This window comes from Festucalex cinctus, chromosome 14 (assembly GCF_051991245.1).
Source record: "Festucalex cinctus isolate MCC-2025b chromosome 14, RoL_Fcin_1.0, whole genome shotgun sequence".
Taxonomy (NCBI): domain Eukaryota; kingdom Metazoa; phylum Chordata; class Actinopteri; order Syngnathiformes; family Syngnathidae; genus Festucalex; species Festucalex cinctus.
Window position 1 is genome coordinate 25,498,125 of NC_135424.1, and position 20,187 is coordinate 25,518,311.

Consider the following 20,187-nt stretch of genomic DNA (forward strand, 5'->3'; position numbering starts at 1 on the left):
GACATTATCGCTAAAGATCCCTCAGGAGACGGTAAATAATATCTCTTTTCACCGTGTACACCGGCTCGGAGCTCGTAAGGGCAATAAGCCCCGTCCTATTATTGCTAAGTTCGAACATTTTAAACATAAAGAATTGGTAAAAAGTAAAGGACGGGAGCTCAAAGGGACATCTTTCGGGATGAATGATCAATTCCCAAGAGAGATAAACGAGCGGCGAAAAGTACTGTTTCCTATAATGAAACAAAATAGACAGGAGGGTAAACGGACTTCGATGGTCGTTGATAAATTATATATCGACGGCCAGCTATTCCGAAACCCAACCTCGACCCCTTGGCTGTTCTAACTGATAATTGGTAGAGCCGAGTATTGTGTGATTATTTGACGTATGTATATGTATGTGTATGTATATGTGTATATATGTATATATATGTATATGTATGTATATGTGTATGAATATGTATGTATATGTATGGATAATGGGTTACGAAACTGAGAATATGAATTTATATCATGTATAGGCTATAATAATAATAATAATGATAATAATAATAATAATATAAAAATATATTCTTAAAAAAATAAAAATAATAATAATAATAAAAATAATAATCTCGCTTAGGTCACTATTTACTGGTGTATTGTTATGTTGAATCCCCCACAGATTTCCTTCACACTCACTTCCCCCCTCGTTTCTTCACTATTATACTTATCTACTTGCTATCTCTCTCTTTATATAAATTATATAAATTGCCTAATTACTCTTTTGCTATCCTACAATATGTTAATATTAATAAGCAGCTTATATAGATGTATACATAAGACTGAGTCTATATTGCTCGTATGCAGAAATTAGTTCTGGTCTCCTGGAATGTGTGTGGCGCTCGCTCCCAGGCAAAAAGAATAAAAATTTTAGACCATCTCTCAAAATTTAAGGCAGATATTTGTCTCCTACAAGAAACCCACTTACAAAAATCAGAAGAAAAATTATTTATAGATAAAAATTTTAGTCAAGTTTACTCTGCCTCCTATAATAGTAGACAAAGAGGTGTCTCTATACTTATACATAAGAATTTATTCTTTACTCTAAATAATATAGTAACAGATTTAGAGGGCCGATATATTATTATCCAGGTAACTATATTTAATAAAGTATATACAATTGGTAATTTATATGCCCCAAATAATGATGACCCGGATTTTTTCCACGAATTTTTCTCTCGGTTACTCGATTTAGCAACAAATTCTACTATTATTATTGGAGGTGATTTTAACACGGTCTTAAACCCGTTAATAGATCGTTCTAATAATAAGATATATACAAGGCGATTACGATCCGCTAAAGTAATAGATGAATATATGGAGGATTTTGGCCTCAGCGATGGCTGGAGACTTCAAAACCCAACTAAGAAGGAATTTACTTTCTTCTCTGCGGTGCACCGATCATTCTCAAGAATTGATTTTTTCCTTAAATATAATTCTATTGTTGATAAAACTGCTATAAAAATACATTCTATAATTATAAGTGATCATGCACCAGTCTCTCTCACTCTACAAATTGACTCTACCTTTAAACTTCCCCCGATATGGCGTTTTAACATCTCATTACTGAAAGACGTAGAGTTTGATAAAATTATTAGAAGGGAGTGGGCAGATTTTTTGGAAATAAATGACTCTCCAAATATATCTCCATCTCTTCTCTGGGAAGCAGGAAAAGCGGTAATTAGAGGGAAAATTATATCATATTCAACTTATAAAAAGAAACAGGATCAAAAATTAGAAAAATACCTGGAAGATAAAATTAAACAACTAACGGATGAATATGCATTAAACCAAAATAATCAAATATGGATAGAACTACAGAATATAAAAATACAGTTAGATAACATGTTATCTAAAAAGACAGAGTTTATAATACAACAGTTGAGATATAATAATTTTGAACATAATAATAAATCAGGTAAATTCCTGGCAAATCAACTTCAACGGAATCGGGAAAAATCTCTTATAACGGCTATTAAAGATATAAATGGTGAATGCACACAATCACCAAAAGAAATTAACCATATTTTTTATAACTATTATCGAAATCTATACTCAGAAATTAATAGACCTAACCCTGAACATATTGAGGTATTCCTAAATAGCTTAAATATACCTCAGTTATCTATTGAACATAAAGATATTCTAGATGCCCCGCTTACTATAGATGAGTTGTATCGTGCTTTAGACAGTATGCCTAATGGCAGAGCACCTGGTCCAGACGGCTATCCGGCTATATTTTTTAAACATTTCTGGTTAATGTTTGCTCCATTATTTCTAAGAGTAGTAACTGAAATTAAAAGTAAGGGTGATATACGTCAAGATATGAATATAGCAGCAATTAAACTTTTATTAAAGCCAGAAAAAGACCCCACCCTCCCGTCAAGTTACCGACCGATATCACTAATTAATACCGATATTAAAATTATCGCTAAGGCCTTGGCATCTCGACTAGAGACAGTAATCTCGACAATTATTCATAGCGATCAAACAGGTTTTATTAAAGGTCGTCATTCTACTAATAATATTAGGAGGCTCTTTAACTTGATTAGTATGTCACAGCGGTATGATAAAAAGGCAGTTGTTATTTCGCTGGATGCAGAAAAAGCCTTCGATAAAGTTAACTGGTCCTTCCTCTTTGCTGTCTTAAATAAATTCGGCTTCGGGGAGTCATTCATTCAATGGGTCTCAATATTATATGATTCTCCTAAAGCTACAGTTACTACCAATGGGATTACATCACAGAGTTTTACTCTACAAAGGGGAACAAGACAAGGGTGCCCAATGTCTCCTTTATTATTTGCTATATTTATTGAGCCGCTTGCATTAGCTATACGTCAGGATAGACGGATCCAAGGAATCCACTCCGGGACAATAGAACATAAAATTAATCTATATGCCGATGATATACTACTCTATTTAGAAGAACCTGCTATCTCGCTAGGGGAAGCATTTAACCTAATAACTAAATTCTCTCACTTATCAGATTACTCTATTAACTGGACAAAATCAACATTATTACCTATCACAGAAAATTCATGGAATCCTACAAGTCAGGATCCACACTACTCCTTTCCTACAGGTAATTTAAAATACTTAGGTGTTAAAATTTCACCAAAGTTAACTGAATTAACTTCTTTAAATTTTTTACCGTTATTGGACAGTATCCGTAGTGATCTGGAGCGCTGGAATAATCTTCCGATCTCTTTAATAGGACGGATAGCTACTATAAAAATGAAAGTTTTACCAAAGATTAATTATTTATTTTCAATGATTCCATTTAAACCTACGTCTAACTGGTTCCAATCGCTGGACTCTGCTATCATAAAATTCTATTGGAATAAAAAAAAAGCTAAAATTAGTCTATCTACTCTTCAGGAAAGTAAATCTAAAGGCGGTTTAGAGGCACCAAACTTTATGTACTATTATATAGCTAATCAACTACAATATCTTGTGCTATGGACACAACCCAACAGAGATACTAACTGTTGGTTGGAATTGGAGCAGAATGATTGTAATAATCTTAGACTGTTAGATTTACTCTTTATTACAAAATCAATTAAACGACATAATTGTTTTAAAAACCCAATGATAGCCGCCACCCTGACTGCCTGGTGGAAGGCATTAGAAATTACAAACTCCCAATTGGCGCCCTGTGGGCTCTCTCCCATTTGGCATAACCCCGACTTTCAACTTAATAATCAGTCGTTCCATTTAAGCTTATGGGAGCAGAAAGGAATTACACACCTTCATCATCTTTTCTCAGATAATAAGTTTATATCGTATACAAACTTGGTCCAGAAATATGAAATAAAAAATGGAAATTTCTTACATTATCTGCAAGTTAAAAATATGGTTAAGAAACAAATCCCAACACTTCAGGACACGCTCCAACTGCCTGTCTTAGCTAAAGATATTATAAAGCTTTCTCCAACAACAATAAAGAAAATATCAAAAATATATAAGTTATTTTTATACACAAATAAAACGTATTTACCGACTTTAAAATGGGAAAAAGACTTGTCTATAGTTCCGGAACCAGACTTTTGGACCCAAATCTGTGAAAATGTATTTAAAATGACCAAACAGACAAATTTGCAACTTATCCAATATAAGATACTTCATAGAACATATATTACACAATATATGATGAAAAAAATGGGACTCTCTGACTCCGACATTTGTCTCCAGTGCTCACAAAACACTGCCGATACTTATCTTCATGCTTTATGGTCATGTACTCCAGTGCTGCATTTCTGGACTAAAATCTTGGAAAAGCTCGCTGATATATTAAACTGTAGGCTTCCTTTATCTCCAAGATTGTGTTTACTAGGTGACTTAACAATAACTGAGCTACCATGTAAACAATCCCAATCTATATTTATAGCCCTTACTATTGCTAAAAAAATAATCCTTGTCAATTGGAAAAATAAACAATCTCTAAATATCGACCACTGGTTAAACTTACTAATAAATTATATCTCAATGGAAAAAATCTCTGCCTTAAATAAAAATCAAGTATCAAGATTTAAACAAATATGGTCTATGTACATAGAATATTTTAATCTTAATTTGGCAACTTAATCCTGCCAAGATTCTGCCTGTTAACGAGAGCCACCACATCGTTACAACTTCTGTTTTCGCTGCTTCTGTATTTGGTATTTTGTATCTGATTGGTTTTATTTTTATATAGTCAGGAACCTAGTTGCTGCTAGTGGGCTCGAGCACACCACACTATACGACACTATACTCACTAACTCCTTAACATTTATTTCTCGTGGGCACTAAGCATCAACACTTGGCATTACTGCATGCTAGTTAGTCAATTTTCTTGACGCCGTCCCCCGTGGTCGGGCGGGGGTGGTTCTGCCCCCCCGTTGTCTGCTCGGTAGCGGTTGTTGTCTTGGCCGCTCCCTGGGCCCCCTGTGGGGTGCGGTGTTGGGGTGCTTTCCCTGGTGCCCGGGGCGGCGCCGTCCCGGCGCGGTCCGCTGCTCCGTGCCCGGCGGCGCGGTTCGGGGCGGGTGGGCCTCTGGTGTGCCCCGTGGCTCCCTCTCCCCTCCCCCTTCCTCCACCCCGTCGCCTCTCCCTCCTCGCCTCCTCCCGCCCATCCTCCTCTGCCTCCCGGTCCCTTTTCCCCTGTCGCCCTCCCTCCTCCCCCCCCCCCCCCCCCCCCCCTCCTGCCCTGCAGCCGCCCTTTCGCCTTCTTGTCGTCTTCCCCCCGCTTCCCCCTCCCCCCTTCCCTGTCGGCCCCCCGCCCCCTCCCCCTCCCTCTCCCTGGGCCTGGCTCCCTCCCCGGCCCGGGCGTCGGGCTCCGGGGGCCGGGCGGGGGTTTGAGGCCTGCCCCACTCCGGTAGAACTCCTGGCGCCCCGGGCGGGCTCCGGAGGCCGGTCTTATTGTGGTGCCAGATGGGTGGGGTGGGGGGCGGGTGGGGGTGGGGGGTGCTGGGGGACGGGCGTAGCCGCCTACACCCGCCGGGATGGGTGAGGCCCCGCTGGTCGCTCCTCTTACTCACTTCACTAGTTTTGCACTATACACTTTGTAAATATACACATAGGGCACACAACACAATTTCTTGGTGGGGTGGGGAAGGGTGGAAACACCGTACTTCACCCTTCAACTCCCCTCCAATTTTAATGCACTTCATGTCCAAGGGGAGGGGTGAGTTGGGGCGGGGAGCCATCAGAGGGGATGGACTGCAGTGCCTGGCAGCGCTGTGGTCCCCCCCATCTGTGTCCCTGCCCCACCACTCTGTCCCTCCTTCTTTTTTGGGGGGGGGGGGGGGGGGGGGATGCGGGTGTGTCGGTGTAGGGGAAATTTTTTCCCTCTGCTCCGACTCACCTGCTCCCAATTTTAATGCACCACACGCACACACTTGTATATACACTGGGTGGGGCCACATTCACGGTGTAAGGGTAGAGTTCGCCAGTCGGCGAGCTGGCGGACTCAGTAACAGGGTTAGGTGTCACTAGTACGCTGGCGTGACGACCGGGGCCTCTCCCCACCGGGCTCGGTGTTCTGGTGCTCCGCCTTTTCCCCTGGTGCTTCCTCCTCTGCTTCCCCCCTCCCGCCGCTGTGCTACTCTCGCACAGCTGGAGGTGGGGTGGGCACGTTTTCCCTCTCTGCGCTGCTGCCCGGTGCCGGTTTCCGGGGGTGGGGGGGGCTCGCGGGGGGCCGGGTTCGCGGGGGGGTTGGCGGTCGTTGGGGGGGGGGGGCGGCTTGTTTGGGGGGGTGGAGGTATGGGTGGGTGGGGGGTTGGGTGTTGGGGGTCGGGGTGTGTTCGGGGGTTTGGGGGCCGGGGGTGGTGGGTGGCGGGTTTGGGTGGGGTGCGGGGGGGTCGTGGGGGGGTGGGGGCTGGGGACCGGTGGGGCGCTGTGGGGGCCCGCTGGGCCTCGTTCTGCGGCCTTGGGCTCGGGGGTGTGGGCCGGGGCTGGGGCGGGGGTGTTCCGGGCGTCTGGGTCGGCTCGCCGACCGGTGTCCGCTCGGGTGGCTTGGGGGTGGCCTTGGTGCTGCCGCGGCCTGGGGATTTCGGGGGGGGGGGCGGTGCTCGCTTTGCTGGACCGCGGTTGACAGCTTTCTTTCTTTGGTGGTGGTCCTTATGCATGCCAGATCCGTCGCACCAGCATCTACTGAAACTCAACAGAAGTAGCCTCTCCCTCCCACAGCCCCTTGAATCAGTGGGTGCTGGTGTCTGTGGATCTCACTTTGCTTTATCTATCCTTCCCTCCTTCCTCTCTTTAGTTTTTCCTCTGGTCACTTGAGATCTCAATTTATTGGAAGTTTGAGGCTTCTGGGGTTGGCATAAGACTCTGGTTTTGTAACCACGCAGGAGGGGTTTTGTTGGTGCTGGATTTCACTTTGATGGATTGGATGTACTGGCTTCTATGGATCTCACTCTGCCTTATCGATCCTTCCCTCCTTCCTCTCTTTAGTTTTTCCTCTGGTCTCTTGAGATCTCGCTAAATTTGCTGGAATTTAGAGGCTTCCGGGGTTGGCGTAAGACTTTGATTTTGTAATCATGGGGAAGGCAGGAAGTGTTTGGTCGGTGCTGGATTTCACTTTGATTTATCTTTCTTTTCTCTTTATTTTTTTTCTGACCTTTTCTCTGGTCTCCTGACCATTTAAACTTCACGACTCTGGCAAGATTCTGAAGTACCTGGTTAAGGCGAAGGGTAATGGGATATTTATAAGGCTTTAGGTGAATTAATGAGTATAAATTTATACGTATTTGCACGCACACGCACGCACGCACGCACGCAAACGCACGCACGCACGCAAACGCACGCACGCAAACGCACGCACACACACAAAAAAAAAAAAAAAAAAAAAGAGCAATGATGATAAGACGTTGAATCGGTAAGACTACCGAATGAACAATTCTGAGCTCTTAAAAAAAATAAATAAATAAAAAATCATGGAGGTCGGTTGAAAAACCAAGTATTGTAAAGTGGTTTAAGGAATTGTCTCTGCATTTACCCTTGGAGAAAATTACCTACACTTTGAGAGGTCAACAAGATATCTTTCAAGGAGTTTGGGGACATTTTTTGGACTATGTCAGGCACAATGACATTTCGCACCTATTAGGTGAACCTGGGACGGAATGACAACCTCGTTAGGATGAAGATATTGGACTGTAGAGACAGATGGGAACTCTTGCAAGACACGTTAAAGAGGTTTTTTTTCCGTTTTTTTTTTTTTTTTGGGGGGGGGGGGGGGTTGAATTTATTTGTAAAATGTGTGTTTGAAATTTAAAAACTTAAGTAAATACATTGTTAAAAATAAATAAATAATTAAAATGCTGTATAAGCATTAATATAATATGTACGCTGTATAAACTAAAAGTCTGTATAAGCTGCAAAGATACACCAAGACTAGAAAATGCTCATGGATAACTACAGTGGCAGCCGCAGTGGAAATGACTACCGAGTGAATGGGACGGCCAATTCGACGGCACGGTTCATGGACACCGGTGTACGTGTGTGCGGGCGCGCCGCAGTTTGACTGTAAATTGGTGACGGCCATTATTTGGCCCTGCCTTGAAGTTCAGCGCACTGTTGGCTGCAGCTTGACGTGTGAGTGTCAAGTTCATTAGGCAGCACAATTAAGGTCATTGATCGACGCTGGGTGCCCCTGTGCAATGCACACTTTTACACTTTTCTTCTTCATTGGTCTAGGCCAGTAGTTCTTCCGGTCAGCGGACGAGGCTCTAAGGCACCATAAAAAAAATAAACTAAAATGTGAACAATTCCAGGATAATCAGAATGTTAGTCCCGATTCCAATTGATTTTCAACACCACCACCAACAAGCTATAAAATGGGGTTGCCAGATCGGGGGCCCCCTAGTGGTCAGGGTACCATAAGCAGCTGCTTAGTCTGCTTATAGGTGGCCCTGGTCCTTCATAAACATACGATGGATGTGCATCAATGACAGCCTTTCGTCTTAAGATTGGATTATACTTCTGTGTTTGCCCTTGCGTTAATGACCGGCATACATCACATGATCGACGGCAGTCATGAAAGACAAGTACTGCGTTGCTCGTGGCCGGGTGTTGCGCACACGTTGTCAAATCTTGTACGCCGTAGATGGCGGATCGTTACATTGCTCATGATTGGTGCATTCGATGGCGTACTCAGCTTTTTTTTCTCTCTCTCCCCCTCGGACAGTTTCCATGAAAGCAACTGTGTTTAGTTTCCCGCCCGGGAGACCACGATTGAACGCGTGGATGCGCGTGTGTGTGTGTGTGTGTGTGTGTGTGAGAGACGAGAGGGGGAAAAAAACTGTGTTCGCTAAGCACGGTGCTGTTGTGTTTTGGTGAGTTTATGACTGACACCGTTGCAAATTGGCAATAAATAATTGCCATGGTGATGAGCCAACTCACACCTTGGCTTTATTTCTTGTTCCTGAAACAAAAAATGGCTTCCTGAATTGGTCATAAAATGAAGAGGAATCTCCACTCTGTGGCGTCCTATCCAATGGCAGCCGCAGCAACACACCGACTTGGAGTGAAACTGCAGCAGAACCCGATGTGTATTTTGATGTGTTTTGCGCACAAGTGTGAAGGCAAATGCACGAGCGGAGCACCGCCGTAACACCTACGGCATGGCTTTACGCAGAAATATAACGAGGTCTTTAGTCATTGACTTTATCTACCTGTCTCCCAGCACTTCGCTGGCGGTTCGGGAGTGTCTACGTTGTTGTATAAATTGGTTATCAGGTATCAGGTCGTTGATGCCAAGTGGGAGTTCAGGACTCAAGAGGCTTGCAGTGCTGTTAAGTCTTGGTTTAGGAGACATGTCCTTCACAATCTGGGTCTCCTCGAAGAGGCTAGGAATTAAGCACATAGAGAATACATTCAACAAAAGCAAATAATACAATAAAACAATGTATTTACCATGGGAAAAAAATATCCAGTGTCACACTGTTATTGGGTAGCTGCCAAGGTATCAGACATTCAATAGCCCCTAACTAATCACATAAAGTTACAGAACACCTACACGACAGTCTGTAATTAAAATGTAATGCTTCAGTTATCTAATGAACATAAAGATGCTCTAGATGCTCCACTGACTATAAATAAGCTTTACAGTGCTCTAGACAGTATGCTTCATAGCAGAGCACCAGGCTTTCCGGCTGCATTTTTGAAGCATTTTTGGTCAGTGCTTGCACCATTGTTTTTTTTTAAGAGTAGTAACAGAAATTAAAACCAAAGGTCACATGAACACAGACCCAATCAGACTTTTATTAAAGTCAGACAAAGATCCCACCCTTCCGTCAAGCTAATAAATTATTGCTAAGGTCTTTGCATCTAGAGACAGTAATGTCAACAATTATTCAAAGCGATCAAACAGGTTTTATTAAAGGTCGACATTCTACCAACAATATTAGAAGGTTCTTAAAGGGATGATGCCACTGTATTTTAAGCCCTTCCAACAGTTAACTATAGGCATATGACGATTAAATCTTAACTTTGACACCAATGTAATTTCTTATGAAATATTAGGTGTTTTGCTGGTTAGTTTTATAAAGCAGAAGTAAAATGCCTGGTTCAGTAAAACTCCGCCTCTCCCTGTGTGATTGCCGTGCACCCAGCGAGCCGACTGTAGTCTGCTGTTGGAACTCTGTTTGAACCCTCCTCTGAATGCAAGCCATCAATTATTCAATAAACATTTGAAACAAAACGGCTCTTTGCCACAAGAAATCGTGGAGGAGGAGGGGAAGAGAGGGGAAAAAGAGAATGAGAAAAACCCTGAGATGGTCTCAAACTAGGGACTAGTTGGGGGGGGGGGGCTAGCTGCTTACAGTGAGCACACTAACAATTATACTATTTGTTCAGTTAGGTTTAATAGTGCAAGGTTTTACTTGGAGTTTACACAAGTATCAGCCAGAACCTTTGTGGGATTTTAAGACAGCCAGGAAAGTATTTATTGTTTATTGATTTATTGTTCCATAAGGTGGCTTCAAATTTCTTTTGGCGTGGATTAGGGTTAACCCCCCACTCTCTCACACTAACCTGTAGTGAGTTGAGAACTCAGTCTCAGTTTGCCTCAAGTCAGTATCCAGTATGGGGCTCTCACTGCCTTCAGACTGGTCAGCCATAGAGCCAGCTGGTGTGTGAGGACGCTGCCAACACGGAATTTCCCAGGAATTAGGGAAGTGTTTCAGGGTGTTCGTATTGCAGTATGCGTGCTTTGAGATAAATTTTCCATAAATTGTTTTTACTTGCTGTATCTTGTGTATGAAGAAGTAGCGTTCATTGCGCAGAACAGCTGATGTTTCCCTATACTGTTTAGTCAGCAAGTTAAGCCACTGGGTCAGTCCATCCATTATTGCTAGAACTATGGCCCATAAGAAACGTATGATATCCAATATCCTCTGAACAATCTCTCCACGTCCTGTGAAAAACAAGTAGAAACAGTGTGAGATAGAAGAGATACTGCAGGATTTTAGATAAATAAAAGATTCCACAGCCAAAAAGACATGCAAACAATGCTTTCAAAACCAATGTGAGGCAAAATAGTGAATTCTGAGTTAAAATGTTTGAATTTCCTTGTAAAATATGCCACAATGGTAAACAACTAGTGAAATACATTAAAAAAAATAAAAATAATCAAGTATTTTATTTTTCAGGTTTTAGGTGATTTAATTGCTATTTAAAACATACTGTACGGGGGAGGGAATCCATATGTGAAAATTAATAATAATAACAATAATAATAATAATAATAATAATAATAATAATAATAATAATAATAATAATATGTGACCTGCTCCATCAAAAGGGTCCGCATGTCGGCAGGATCAATCTAGAGATATGGACGATATTAGACAGTTGGACTTTATTTGTCCATTTTGAGATTTCTCCACAAACAGCCTCCTTGAGGTCTCTAGTTTCATTTCCAAGCAGCACAAAAGTCAAAATTGTAGTAGAAGTGTATAAAAATAAGCAATTATTAGACAGTATGCCTCGTAACTAGGGGGCGTGTTTTCAGCTTGGCTGCTAGCTAGCGCTCCTTCTTGGGGATTCCGGGGGGGGGGGAGTGCTCGCTTTGCTGGACCGCGGTTGACGGCTTCTTTCTTTGGTGGTGGTCCTTATGCATGCCAGATCCGTCGCACCAGCATCTACTGAAACTCAACAGAAGTACCCTCTCCCTCCCACGGCCCCTTGAATCAGTTGGTGCTGGTGTCTGTGGTTCTCACTTTGCTTTATCTATCCTTCCCTCCTTCCTCTCTTTAGTTTTTCCTCTGGTCACTTGAGATCTTAATTTATTAGAAGTATGAGGTTTCTGGGGTTGGCATAAGACTCTGGTTTTGTAACCACGCAGGAGGGGTCTTGTTGGTGCTGGACTTCACCTTGATGGATTGGATGTACTGGCTTCTATGGATCTCACTCTGCCTTATCGATCCTTCCCTCCTTCCTCTCTTTAGTTTTTCCTCTGGGCTCTTGAGATCTCGCTAAATTTGCTGGAATTTAGAGGCTTCCGGGGTTGGCGTAAGACTTTGATTTTGTAATCATGGGGAAGGCAGGAAGTGTTTGGTCGGTGCTGGATTTCACTTTGATTTATCTTTCTTTTCTCTTTATTTTTTTTCTGACCTTTTCTCTGGTCTCCTGACCATTTAAACTTCACGACTCTGGCAAGATTCTGAAGTACCTGGTTAAGGCGAAGGGTAATGGGATATTTATAAGGCTTTAGGTGAATTAATGAGTATAAATTTACGCACGCAAACGCACACACGCAAACGCACGCAAACGCACGCACGCAAACGCACGCACGCAAACGCACGCACACATACACACAAAAAAAAAAAAAAAAAAAAAAAAAAAAAAGGGTCCGCATGTCGGCAGGATCAATCTAGAGATATGGACGATATTAGACAGTTGGACTTTATTTGTCCATTTTGAGATTTCTCCACAAACAGCCTCCTTGAGGTCTCTAGTTTCATTTCCAAGCAGCACAAAAGTCAAAATTGTAGTAGAAGTGTATAAAAATAAGCAATTATTAGACAGTATGCCTCGTAACTAGGGGGCGTGTTTTCAGCTTGGCTGCTAGCTAGCGCTCCTTCTTGTGCAACAGGAAAAACAACCCAAAAAATTTCCTAGCCTCAAACGTAATTCACAAACAGAGCTCTACACTAACTTTTCCACTGGTAGCACTGGTGCGAGTAACATTTTAGTTGGTCGCACAGCACAGGATTTGGTCGCACCATTTTTTGTGGAGGTACAGCATGACCTTAGGCATACGCAATTATCGCATTCATTGCGGTGACTCTTGTTTTTGTACAGTAAGATGAGTTGGAGATTTACATCTCCAGGGACACCTTACGTTCACTCCAGAAACTTCTGTGCCAACAGCAGTTCATGAAGTGGTGGCAACCGAAATGTATCAACACACTTAATGATTTCATGGGATATACAGTCTTCACATCACTATGTGAAGACCACATTGCCACAGATTGTCAATGCAGTGGCTTTGCTAAATTCTCCCATGGTGGGATCAGCGAAAAGCTCCTCCAGAACGAAAAGGTCTTTGATAGCATCAATTGCTTCCTAGGAAACTGTTAAGTTTGGAGTAAAGGTCACGGTAAACTGTCTACCCATCTGTTTGCCAATAGTTTGTCTTGGGCTGTGGTATACAGTAGTAACTATTGTTTTGGATGACAAGGGATTACAAGGGATTATCTTGAATGGCTTTCCATCTATTCTTGGATTCAAGGGACCATTATCTTGAATGGCTTGCCATCTATTTTCTTCCGCTTATCCAGGGTCAAGTCGCAGGGACAGCAGCTCAAGCAGCCACTTATCCAGCTCTTCTGGGGGAATCCCAAGGTGTTTCCAGGCCAGCCGGGAGTCTCTCCAATGTGTCCCAGTGTGACATGCCCTGACATCACCAGGGAGGCGTCCAGTAGGAATCCTCACCAGATGCCTGTGCTACCCAATCTGCTTCTTCTCAATACGGTGGAGCAGCGGCTCAAAGATGATCCCACCCAGATGACCGAGCTTCTCACCCTACCTCTAAGGGCGTGCCCAGACACCATGCGAAGTAAATTCAGCTTGTCGTTTTAGTCACGACCAACAGCTTGTGACTGTAGGTGTAAGGAACCTAGATCAACTGGTAAATCTCCTTCACCACAACAGATCGATACAGACATCACTGGAGACACAGCATCCAGCCGAGCTCCCGCTTCCTCCGCCCATCAATCCTGAATAAGACCCCAAGATACATGAAATTGTCCACGTGGGGCAGGATCTCATCCCTGGCCTGCAGAGGGCACTTCCACCCTTATCCGACTGAGTATCAGTCTCAAATTTGGAGGTGGTGATTTTCATCCCAACCGCTTCACACTCCGGTGGGAGTTGGAGATCCTGGCTTTGTGAAGCCAACATTACAACATCGTCTGCGGCAAACTGAGATGCCCCACTGAGGCCAGAATCTGTGACAAATGGCATCATCTGTGGAGTCCAGCTCTACCTGGAAATGGACCAAACTTTGACATGGGTCATACAAGGACCGGACAGCCAGTATCATGGGGTTCGGTAGCCCCTATTACCGAAGCAACCCCCACAGAATTCCCTGAGGGTCATGTTTGAACGCCTTCTCCAAGTCCATAAAACGCATGCAGACTGGTTGGGCGAACACCCATGCCTACTCAAGGATCGTCATGAGGGTCTAGAGTCTCTAGACCTGGTCCACTATTCCAGGACAAAAACCACACTGGTCCTCCTGAATTTGAGATTCGACTTCTTGACAGACCTTCATTTCCCGCACCATTGAATAGACATTACCAGGGAGGCTGACCCCGGGATTACACGGCTTGCATGTGCGTTGCGTCTCCGCTCCGCTATGTCGTGACCGCGTGCTCCGGACAATTTTATGGACGACACTCACCAGCTGCACACAGCTGCGGTCCGCAGCTCCGTCGCCGACCACTTCCCGCCGTGTCTCGCGTGATCGCGTGTGATAATGTGGCATTAAAAACAACGACAAACACACAGAAAGTCTGTGCTCAACAGAGAAGGAGAAAGAGAGGTGGACTTTCTTTGTTGAACTCACCGTCCACTCCCATAGCTTGCAGCATCCTTTTTTGAGTTGTCCTTATAAAAAGGATGTGCCGTGTCATATTTTGTTGATTTCCACTTCGTTTATAAATCCCTCCTCGTCCATGTTCGCTGATATTTAAACAGCGAATTAAGCGTTCAGCATTATGACGCTTTACTGACATGATTGTGAAATTCGATCTGGCAAGTACTTTATTTGGATAAGTAAGCGGAATTTTTTATTTTTAAACTGTGTCAGTCTTCCTGCCCCGCTCGATGTTGTGTGCTAGTTTGTCATTTGACGGGTGCCGACGGATGCGTCATCCGGCAAAAATAGAAAATAGGTCTATCCGTGCGGTGGGCTCCGGCACAACGCAGCTGAGCCACAGTGGATCCACAACAAGCCGATAGAATGGAAACGAATTGGCTGAGCTGCCGGAACGTAGTGGAGACGCAACACGTGGTATAATCCCGGGGTGAGGAGTGTAATCCCCCTGTAGTTGAAAGACACCCTACTGTCATTCTTAAAAAGTGGGACCACCACCCAGTCTGCCTGTCCAGAAGCACTGTCTTGATGTCCATTTGATGTGGACCACAATTTCCTCAAAGCCCTCACTAACTCGTTTTCCATAGCCTCTCCGAACCTCACTGACCTTCCAAGCAAGAGTTTTTGCCTCAGCAGCTGCCGAAGCCGGATTCCGATTGGCCAGCTATACCCATCATCTGTCTCCAGAGTTCCTCAGGCAAAAAAGGCCTAATAAAACTCTTTCTTCAGCTCAACAGCATTCTTTACAGCTGGTATCCACCAATGGGTTCAAGGAATGCCGCCACTATAGGCACCGACGACGTTACGGTCTGGTTAATGGAAACGCATTACATGGTCCACTCGGACTCAGTGTCCCGCTCCTACACCTGGAGAGAAGTGAAGTTCTGCCAGGCGCTAAAACACCTTCTAACAGGGAACTCTGCCAGACATTCCAAGCAGACCCTCACAATATGTTTTGGTATCAAAGAGAGTCCAGTTACCTATACTCAACCTTAGTGGAATGTGCAACAATTTTCTATAGCAATATTCCTTTAGTTAGACTCACATGGCAATTGTTCCGACCTTTCTGAGCTTGATATCAGTGATCTAAACAGATGGATTACATCACATGTGCAAAAACCTCCCCAGGATAACACAAAATGTAGTGTTTATTTAACTTAAAGACACTATGCATGATAATTTTGAACACAGTGTAATGTACTATCCCTAACTGTACCAATCAAGAGTGGGCATTATTTTTGTCGATTTTTGATGAGGAAGCAAGGCAAGATCATGGGTTCGAGAAAATGAAAAAGAAAATAAACTTACCAGACTCCTGAGGCTCCTTTAATTGAAGATCTTCAAACACATCATTGTCCTCTGAGTCTACAGAAACACCATTGTGCTTGCATTACACATGAAACATGAAACTAGTGGTGCAACGTATCATCATTGATCTGTGGTTAGTTCGGATCAGGTCGTACGATTCGTATCATGCCCAATCCGCGGATTGGTTGGTTGGGGGAATAAACAAAACAAAAACAAAGTGCGCATTACAGTCTATTGAATGAATGGTATCCCATTCTGACAAGCCAAGGAAGCCGAAACATAAACAACGTAACATGCTAAGCCTCGCTTCAAAATAAATTTGACCAAATGCAGTAATACAGTAAGTAAGAATAAAGAATCCCCATAACATGTGGGAATGCTTATATGTTTTTTTAAAAATAATTTATTATATTTACCGTAAATACTTTATATTTGTGAATTTCGCTGATCGGTTTCCTTTTCCTTTTCTACTTGTGTACAGGTCAGTAACTGACATTTTTGCCGCCAAGTGGCAGAAAGCTCTATTTTAACTGAGCAACTCATTGACAGTTGTAAAAGCTGAACATTGAATTCATAACATATGATCTGAAATTATTTTATGTGGCCCACTTAGTCGGTCTCGCAGCCCAAGGTCGGCATGCGGACGGTGTGGCTGCATGGTTAAGAACCACTCATTTAGACATTTCGGGTATGAACTTATGGCCACCCCTATATGAGTCATGGTTTCAACCTGGCCATCCCAATGAAACATTTCTGGCGATGCTAATGCTGAATGGTGTCAAGACGATGCGGGAAAAAAAAAAATTGAGGACTAATTTCAGCCCAAGTTGTCAAATGCTCCCATGCATGCGATTTACGTGATCCACAAGGGTTTTCAACTTCTTCTTCGACTATTATAGTCAATGAGGACTGATCGTGTTTTTTTCGTGTGAATGTACAGTTTTGTACACTTTGTTTTTTGTTTTTTTTCCCCCACCAACCAATCCGCGGCTCGTGCACGATCCGAACCGTGGGACCTAAACCGAACCAACCACGGATTAATGATGATCCCTCGCGCCACTAATGAGTGCAATTCTTGACTTGCCCAATGTGTAAAGTGCTTTGAGATAGCTGATTCTACAGTATGTAATTAAAATTGACTTGCCCGATGCTCGGATGTTTTTTTTTTCTCCGCCCAGTCACTAAAAATAATTTGGTTCTTAAAGTCAATCAAATTGAAGCTCAATACTGACTGAATATCAAGGTACCATGATACATTTACTGTACTCTTCCTGTCCAGCTGGTGTGTCTAAACTCTAAATGTGCAAATGTATACCTGTCAGTGAGCAAGCCTCCTCTTGTGGTTGCGTGGTACTCTTGTCCTCAAGTATTCCAAGTCTTCTCTGTGGTCTTCGGTTTCTTTGATGTTCTTTCAGAGCTCTTTTCACATTGTTCACCCATGCCTGATAAGCCAACTGGGAGAGTAAAGCAACTATATCAATTAAAACATCTTATGCAATATGTGACATCAATCAAGTGGCCACAACAACATGACCACTACAGCACATAATAATGATATCCAATAAAAGACATGTATCAAATATTTTTAGGTTATTAATATGTATATATTATACTAATTAAGGTTTTGTTTTTAATGTATTATTATTATTATTATTATTATTATTATTACTATTTTTATTTATTATTAGGGGTGTCAAAATTAGTGCGTTAATTTTGAGTTAATTTAAAGTTCCATTAACACCACAAATTTTTTTGAACGTGCAATTAATGACCGCCAACCCCTAATTCAATTCAACCCCCCTAAAAAAACAAAAAAAGTCTGTACTGGGGTAATTCCAGTCCGCAATACAGCAGACACGTCCATGTCAAAATTTAGGAGTAATAAATTTAATAATAATGCTTATTTGTGGAGACTGAGATTGTATTTTATAATTTTTAAAAATGTGCAAACATTCACAAGTTAAAGATTAGATAGCTCTTAATATGAAAAGAAAAATGCATTGAACTGTCGCAGTCATAAATGCAATTATGCCATCTAGTGGCAGAAAAGTGACCTCGACACAAATCAATACCACACTTGTTTTTTACAGTGCAGTACATCTTTTTAATTTTAACTACATTTTATGAATTATTATGAAGTTACTGTATCATTACTAAAAGATGCTGCAATAGTTCTATTACTGTAACATTTTTCTCCACTTTTATGTTCACAAGAGTATGAAAACATAGAAAACAAATGTACATTGTATTGTACATTTAGAACAGATAAAATTTGCAATTAATCGTGAGTTAACTATTGAAGTTTTGCGATAAATTGCGATTACAAATTTTAATCGCCTGACACCCCTATTTATTCTACAATATAATCCCCTCATGGGGCAATTAAACTCATAATCTGCTGTGTCTCGCACATAACATAAAACACTTTGACAGAGATAAGAATGTTTTTAATTAAGAGTGGTTTTGACTGACACTCTCAGAGATATTAACTCATTCACTGCCAGCCATTTTCACAGAAGCAGTTCCGTTCGCTCCCGGCTGTTTTACTGGATTTTGACTGATTTTGCAAGGCCCACAGAATATTGTATTCAATTGCTATAAAAGCATGGAACCTACCAAAAGAAAGATTAAAGTCTCTTCTTTCATCAGGAAAAAAAGTATGTTTCTATCTGTTTCCGTTTTGCAGTAATTAGCGTTAGAAGAGAGCTAAGTTTCATCAGTTTTCACAAATCTATTTAAAATTAATTTTAATTTAATTAATTTTAATTTTAATTGCGTTATTAAAAAAGTAATTTAGCCTTCTTTCGAGATGGCCCTGGTTGATCTCCTTTGTTCTGCTGCCACCTGCTGGTCGTTTGTGTAATAACTACCATTTCTGCAACCGTTCTTTGCAACTGAGAGGCTGCATCAAAGCCTTCTGTATGCTCTAGCATAAAACCCCCCCAAAACAAAACGTATAAATACGTCTTTGGGACAGTTACAACATTAAAAAAAACGTATTTACACGTTATTGGGAGCAAATGAGTTAAATGAATGATATGTTTATTGTTGTGGTTATAGTTTGTCGTGGAAGAGAACGGCGTTGTTATGCATCAATCTAAACATTATTATTTTTGTGCTGGTCCAATACAGATATATTGTGAAAGTGGTCATAATGTAGAGGTTGATTGGCATATACATTTAAATAATAATGTAATAATTTCAGAAAAGTGTAAGACCTGATAGGCAGTCTGCTTCTGAGGCTTCTGTTCCTCTTGCAACAGCTCATGTTCACCTTCACTGTCTGATTCAAAAAGGTAGTACCATCCTGAATGCAGCACTGTGGTAAAGGAATCAGATTACTGTTTTCTCTTCTGTACTACAATGAAGTGTAAATACAATCAGGGATAAATATTGAGTTTCTCAGGAGAATTGCATGTGTTATACCTGTTGCGTGGTCAAGCCATGGTTGAGACCAGTTTTCTTTCTTTCGCTCCGTCTTTGTTTCTTTGAAACACGCATAAGCGCACATGCACACACGCGCATCACACACACACACACACAGACACCCCCCCCCCCCCACACACACACACACACAATTAAATATATATATATATATATATATATATATATATATATATATATATATATATATATATTAGTGCTGTCAAACGATTAAAATTTTTAATCTGATTAATCACACTTTTAAATTTTTATTAATCACGATTAATCCGCTAATTTACTTGCGTAATATAAAAGAAATACAAATTACCGTAATATTTTGACAACACATTTTATGATATGAATGTCATTTGCTAACATTGTGTCACGCCGCCACCGGCGTGACGGCCCATGCTTTTGTTTTTATAGTCATGTTCCCGTTTTATTTTGAAAGTGTTAACTCTACTCTCACCCCAGGTCACTTACCCTTCCTGCAGTTCACTGATTACCGGTCCACGCCCATGATCATCACCACCTGTTACCAATCAACCCAGACAATAAAAGCCACCTTCATTCTCCAGTCAGTGCCGAAGTGTCACATCTCAGTGCATGGAAGCGTCCTCACAGCCCTCGTACCACAGTCCTTGTTTTATGCTTTGCCTTGCCTTGCCTTGTCTTGCGCCCTTAGTTTGCCTCTTGTTTTCCTCCTTAGTGGAGCGCCTTTTGTTGTCCCTGTTTTTGAGTGCCCTTTTTGTATCTCCAGTTTGGAGCTCTTTTTGTTCAGCCTTTTTTCCCTCTTTAAGAGGTGTTTTGGTTTTCGTGCTATTAAAGCTGCAGCCTTGT

The 20,187-nt window shown here is 42.1% G+C and overlaps 1 protein-coding gene across 1 annotated transcript in view; it reads right to left on the reverse strand.

Annotated features, from left to right (window-relative positions):
* The window catches only part of piezo1 (piezo type mechanosensitive ion channel component 1 (Er blood group)), a 286,359-nt gene that overhangs the window by 89,018 nt on the left and 177,154 nt on the right, over positions 1-20,187 (reverse strand). The window contains exons 29-35 of the mRNA XM_077496131.1: positions 19,351-19,410; positions 19,143-19,243; positions 17,240-17,378; positions 15,925-15,981; positions 10,758-10,930; positions 10,549-10,658; positions 9,189-9,362 (exon numbers count right to left, since the gene is read on the reverse strand). Coding sequence (XP_077352257.1) covers positions 9,189-9,362; positions 10,549-10,658; positions 10,758-10,930; positions 15,925-15,981; positions 17,240-17,378; positions 19,143-19,243; positions 19,351-19,410 — 814 coding nt within the window. The remainder of the gene's footprint in view (positions 1-9,188; positions 9,363-10,548; positions 10,659-10,757; positions 10,931-15,924; positions 15,982-17,239; positions 17,379-19,142; positions 19,244-19,350; positions 19,411-20,187) is intronic.